General features: G+C 35.2%; 1 protein-coding gene across 1 annotated transcript; it reads right to left on the bottom strand.

Moving 5' to 3' along the window:
- Window positions 1-1,338: 1,338 nt before the first annotated feature.
- LOC145718216 (integrin alpha-1-like) lies at window positions 1,339-4,609 on the bottom strand. The gene is made up of 3 exons (XM_081809676.1): window positions 4,512-4,609; window positions 2,837-2,926; window positions 1,339-1,476 (listed from the first exon to the last, which is right to left on the bottom strand). Exons 1-3 carry the CDS (start codon window positions 4,544-4,546, stop codon window positions 1,356-1,358), a joined length of 246 nt encoding a protein of 81 aa, XP_081665802.1. The 5' UTR covers window positions 4,547-4,609; the 3' UTR covers window positions 1,339-1,355.
- Between the last annotated feature and the right edge of the window lie 1,738 nt (window positions 4,610-6,347).

The following is a 6,347-nucleotide window of genomic DNA, read 5'->3' as shown; positions in this document are numbered from 1 at the left end:
CTGAATTCTGTGCATTGATTTTATATCCTGTCACTTTACTGAATTCCTGTATGAGTTCTAGCAGTTTTGGGGTGAAGTCTTTTGGGCTTCCCACATAAAGTATCATATCATCTGCAAAGAGTGAGAGTTTGACTTCTTTGCCGATTCGGATGTCTTTTATTTCTTTTTGTTGTCTGATTGTTGTGGCTAGGACTTCTAGTACAATGCTGAATAGCAGTAGTGATAGTGGACATCGGTCAGGGATATTCTTAACAATGTTATTTATATCAACATTATTTATAATAGTTTGAGAGTACCTATTTCAAGTTTGGATCCTAGTAACAACATATGAATAGCTATAATAGTCAAAATTCCTTCCTTCCTTCCTTCCTTTTCTTTTTCCTTCCTTTTTGTTGGATTCTTTAATCTGGGAAAAGCAAATGGGCCTAGAAGAACTTGGCAGCCAAAATTTCAAAAATTAATCTCAATAATAAGGTGATCTGCATTCATGCTAATTTCCAGGGTATAGCTTGTCATAGAAATTTTAGCAAAGAGCACAGAAAGAAAACAATGGAATGAATCTTGAGAGCATACATTTATTTCACTTTGTAAGAGAACTTCCCTTTCCACTACTGGCAATTCGCAAATAGATTGAGACCATTTTCACCTAAAATACTTTTGCATTATTTCATACTTCTGAATACATATTTAAATCCATCATTTGAATTGGACCCTCTTTTACTTGAGTAATATTAACTTGAGTCTGTGTCTGTAAGTAAGCATTACCTAAAATGAAAGTCTGGTTTAACTTCATAATTGTTTGCTATAATGGTTAGGAAAAGTTCATTATGAGGAATTCAAAAAAAAAAATAAATTTATAGTAGAAAACATCACTTAAGGATGTGGTAGGAGGAACATAAGTTATAGTATGATACCTATGGAAGGTTGCAATGAGCAGAATGAGATACATATTTATTTGTTGAGTAAAGTAAAATATTACCAAGACATTTGAAGTAGTCAACTTCTGAAATAGTCATAATTATTTTTTTAAAAGTGCTTTGCTCCCTTATACTGAAAACATAATGTAAATAAAGTCTATAGGTTTATAGGTAGTGTCTCTTTGGTTTTATAAGTTTGTTTTTTCTATGAACTCATTCTAAGCATGTGTTAGAAGGAAATTAGAGACTTAGGTTTTTAAAATTGCTTCAAAGTATAACTATCAACAGTTCTTTAAATAAAATTACTTCAAAATAGTGAAATTATAAAAAAATATTCTGGAATATAAAGATTAACTGTTGAATCAACATGTTTCTACGTGTCTGTTAATACTTTCGTTTAATTTATAAACTTATAAATTACTCCTTGGCAATAATAATTTAGAGGTAGTTTCTTACCAAATAGAAGATATTAATTTCATCTCCAATGTCCTCAGTAGAATTAATAACTTCAGGGACAGTCTCATTGGCTGCAATTGAAATATGGTATTCGCTTGCAGAGCTTAGAATTAATTGGAAGAAGAAAAACAAAACACAACAAAGTTTAACTTTTATTTGACCTTACTCTTTTTCTTTCTTTATACCAGGTAATCCCACAAAAAATACTTGTAGAAATTTCAAATCAGAGGCAAATTCTTTTACCCTGAAACCTACAATTAAATCTTTGAGGAGGGTGAGAAAGATGATATAATTTAGCTCAATAAGTTACTGATGCTTATTTGGCCTTAAAATGCCAAAATATGTACAATTTTTAAAATAAAAGTTTCATTGTTACCAAGTGAAAAATTTCCATTAATTCACTAATATCATTTACATTTTGTAAATAATGAGGCTAAAATTTAGTATTTTTAGTAGTGCTGAATTTTAAATAGATTTAAAAAAATTGTTAACCTTTTCACATTAAAGGCCTATATTTACTGCTAAACTTAAAAATTCAATCTTTCCTGTACAACTTCTCCATGTTCTTTGGATGAACTTGGTGGAATGAAGTATAATAAAAATATATAGGTGTTTGCCAAAATTTGATTTTAATAAAATGAAAAATTCTTGGAAAAAAGTCATTGTACCAAGAGAAGTGGATAACAGCAAGATAGAAAACAGCAAACAGAATTTGGACGCTAAGGAATATATACAAAATCTATGTGTATATCCTATTATCCTCTCAAGCTTGTTATCAGAAAAAGCAAAGTTCCATAGAAAATAAATTAATAAAATGATAAGACTTTTAGACTAAGCTTGTCTCTGTTCTTGTACTTTTTATATACATTGCACATATTTTTTTTAGCAAAAGCTTGGAGTCTTGCTTAAGCAAGGGAATTTATAGTGGGAAACGTTGCCAATATGATTTGTGTTTGGATAGATTGAAAGTTCTTAGGGGAAAGAACAATTTATGAATAATGCAAGAAATAAACAGCCTCGTTAATAAGAAATGATTTAATCTTGTGTGTCCAGAATGGGCAGGCTGATCAGATCCCTCACAATGAGAAATGATAGCTAAGAAATATGCTGGTGACCTCTAAGAACACTGCCATTTGTAAAGTACTTCGTCTAGGTCTTCAGAGTTTAGACTGGATTGCTAATGAGTTTAGACTGGACTGCTAATGCAATCCAGCATCATTAGCACCTCACATCTAAGATTATTTAGCATGCTGGGTCTCAGACTTTAGAGTGCATGAAAATTACCCAGAAGGCCTGTTTAACACCGATTTCTGGGCCCCAGAGTTTCTGATTCAGTATATTGGGGTGAGGCCAAGAATTTGCCTAAGTTCCCAGGTGCTTCTGATGTCCTTGGCCAGGGACCACACTTTGAGAACCACTGGGTTTGTAGAAAGGCATCAACATAAAATGCATTTTCCTCCTACCTGTAAAACTGAAGTCCAACTTCATATTTTACTGGGATAGAAATGTTTACTTCATTATCAGAAAGGGCTTCAGGAGGTTCTTCGCTGTCACTAGAAAATACATAGCATGTTCAGACAAATCATGAAACTATTGACTAGAGAACATTTCTGAGCATTTGAAAGGGAAGCTTATCTTGGCAACCAAATAAAAGCATAAAAGAGTAGAATTCTTGTTTTTGTGTTTTTTTGTTTGTTTTGTTATTGTGGTTGTTTTTCAATCAGGGTGGGGAGGGAGGTCAGAAATGGGTATTATTAAATTTCCCAAGTTGATTCTGAATTGTAGCTAGGGTGAAAACCACACTGATATAGTCCAAGGTTTCTCAAACTTCTATGAGGATTATGGATAAAGTAACCTTGCATCTTCCTAAGAAACAGCTAGCTCTGTATATACACTTCACCCCTCAAACACTTTTCTGGCTCTTTATGGTTTGCTAAGAAAACATGTCTCATTCTGACATTCAGTACTCACAATATGGTAGGGTGCACACCCCCTGTTTATCTTCATTACTCCTTTATGTATTCCCTATATCTGAGTTAAAATGGATTACCTGATATTCCCTCAGTAGACCTAGTGGTCCACCATTGAGTTTTTGCTCAAGCTGTATATTTTTCCTAAAATGCTCCACCTAATTCTATTTACCAACCTTTCTATGAATTGCTACTCACCCTTTAAGGTCCTTCTCAATTATAATCTCCTTGATAAAGTTTTCTTGGCGTCTCATTGCCAAGTAGATATAATTTCAACCTCTATTAAGTCTCTGATACACAGTTTATATTTCTTTAACGAATTTTCCTTGTTGTACCCTATATTATAATAATTTATATATTAGTCTTCTTAGCCTCCAACTATAATGGTTACTCCATGAAGTTCATGTCCTTATTAATTTTTATATTCCCTATAGTGACTAATTCAATATCTTGTCTGTAGTAGATATCAAATAAATATTTGTTGAGCTGGATTAAATTGAACATACAGAATTCATTTACCCATTAATTTATTTTCTCATTTATTCATTCATTCTACATTTATTCAGTGATTATTAGATGTGAGGCACCACACTAGCTACTGGGGAATAAAGCAACCAGAGATAGAACTTTATCTCAAGGAGTTTATGGTCCAGTGGATGATTACACTTAGAAGAAAGTTAAGACACTATTTCAATTTCCTTATTAGCCTTTTGTTATTTTTAGTCTGGGTATTCTATGATATCTTTCAGAAGCTCTAACTGATTTGGATGAAATGTATTAAACTACAAAAGGGCATCATAAAACTTTAAGTCCATCAGTTGACCTTGATGGCAGTAAAAGTTAAATTAGCATTCCCATAAAATTTTAAATAAATTTAAATGCAATTTGGCAGATATAAGTGATGTGTGATTACAACATGTTTTACAGCTCATGGAACCAATGGTTTAATCTTGGTAGGTGCATTAATTCTATTAAATAAAAATTTATTTTTAGTTAATAATAAGGAGGGTTTTGTGAAGTACAGGGGTTCACTGCCTTCTGCTTTTACTGATCTCATAAAAACTGTAAGAAGTTCCAGTGAGTCTATAGAGCAAAATATTCTAAATACATAAAATTATATACTTACACATTTACATACACATACACTTATGCATACATATCAACCAACCTTGTTGCACTTAAATGAATGATCACATTTTCCATGAGATAAGATGTGTTAAACTGAAATAATATTTTGAAAGTAACCTATGAAATAAAAATATTTTTAGTTTAGTAACAGATAAAGAAGTAAAATGTTTACTTTGATCAAAATGTTTAATTACATTAATGATATTACCTATACTGAAATTGCAAAGTTTTTTAAGAAGTATGACCTTAGACAATAAAACCTAATCACATCTCAAAAATAGAACAAGATATAACATAGATGTACTTTTAAATGTAAATATGTCACGCAAACAATGAATCATGGAACACTACATCAGAAACTAAAAAAAAAAAATTAAATATGTTTTTAACTTTTCAGAAAAATATAAATCTTGGGGGCGGAGCAAGACTGCAGAGGAGTAAGAGACCTGGATTTTATCTGGTCCCAGGACTTCAGCTGGATAGGGATCAAACCATTCTGAACACCTACGAACTCAACAGGAGATCAAAGAAAGAAATAGCAACAACTCTCTGAACAGAAAAGCGACCACTTTCTGGAAGGTAGGACGTGCGGAGAAGTGAATCCCAGGCGATATTTGGGAGGCTAGACGGTGGGGGAGGGGGCCTCCATAGGCCTCTTCTGGCAAGTGATAGAGCTGCGGAGCACAAAATTGGAACTTTTAGAAGTCGGCTCCGCTGAGGGACCTCGCTCCAGTGGTTATGTGGGGGGTGGAACCCTCCTTGAGACAGTGTGGTCTCAGGACCCTAGGGGTCACAGAAAGACAGGGGGTGCCTGAGTGTGGCACAGCTCCCCCAGGTATCAGAGCAGGGAATCCAGCTGCAGAGACGGAGCCAAGGAGCAGGCTCTCAGCTCAGGGTTGCCATAAATTGTGATCCGTGGCACAGTCGGGCCACTACTCTTCCAGCAGGGACACAAAAAGCAGCAGATCAGGGAGACTCCCCTTCCTCCCCTGGGAGGAGCGGCGCAGGAGCCCACCGCAGGGAACTGCTGGGTTTGGAGACTCCAGATGGGGTCGTGTGCCAGAGAGAAGTGCTTGGTCACAGGCCGGGTGGGCACGGAGTGCAGCCGGAGACTGGGGAGATGGGAGTGACTGACTGCTTTTCTCTGGGGGCTCACTGAGGAGCGGGGCCCTGAGTTCTTGGCTCCTCCGGGGTGGAGATTGGAAGGCCGCCATTTTCACTCTTGTCCTCCAAAGCTGTACGGAAAGCTTGCAGGGAAAAAAAGCTCCCGAGAGCAAACCCAAGCAGATTACTTAGCCCGGACCAGGCAAGGGAGGGGCAATTCCGTCTCCAGCAAAGACATTTGGAAACCATGGCAACAGGTCCCTCCCCCACAAGATCAGCAAGAACAGCCAGCCAAGACTAAGTTTACCGATCAATGAGAATGGCAGAACTCCAGCACTAGGGGAATACTGCACATAGAATCCATGGCTTTTTTTTTACCATGATTCTTCAGTCTTTCCAAGTTAATTTTTTTAACTTTTTTTTTTTAAATTTTTCTTTTTCCCTTTTTCAACCAACATCTTATCAATCCCTTTTTTAAAAAATATTTTTTTGTTTTTCATTTTTAGAGTCATATTCTATCCCTTCATAGTAGTTACCCTTATTTTTGGTATATATATATATAAGTTGTTCTCTCTTTAAAATTTTGAGATACAGTTTCTTCTAACAGATCAAAATATACCCTAAATCTCTAGTATATGGCTTTGTTCTAGTCTCCTGCCTGATCACATTCTCTCCCCCTTTTTTTTTAAATCCTCTTCTTTCTTTTTTCAACCAACTTCTTATCTTATCAATTCCTTTTATAAATTCTTTTAAAATTTTCATCTTTACAGTC

The sequence above is a fragment of the Leptonychotes weddellii genome, unplaced genomic scaffold (assembly GCF_054177405.1).
Source record: "Leptonychotes weddellii isolate Sample4059 unplaced genomic scaffold, ASM5417740v2 HiC_scaffold_12236, whole genome shotgun sequence".
Classification (NCBI taxonomy): domain Eukaryota; kingdom Metazoa; phylum Chordata; class Mammalia; order Carnivora; family Phocidae; genus Leptonychotes; species Leptonychotes weddellii.
Note: the sequence above shows the minus strand (reverse complement) of the source record. Positions and strands in the feature narration are given on the sequence as shown.

Bases quoted from the DNA above. Each gene is read 5' to 3' on its own strand.
- LOC145718216 (XM_081809676.1), bottom strand. From the start codon at position 4,546: ATGGAAAATGTGATCATTCATTTAAGTGCAACAAG. The intron at 2,927-4,511 runs GTTGGTTGATAT...TGTATTTTCTAG, and splicing joins ATTCATTTAAGTGCAACAAG to TGACAGCGAAGAACCTCCTG. The intron at 1,477-2,836 runs GTAGGAGGAAAA...ATTAATTCTAAG, and splicing joins GTTGGACTTCAGTTTTACAG to CTCTGCAAGCGAATACCATA.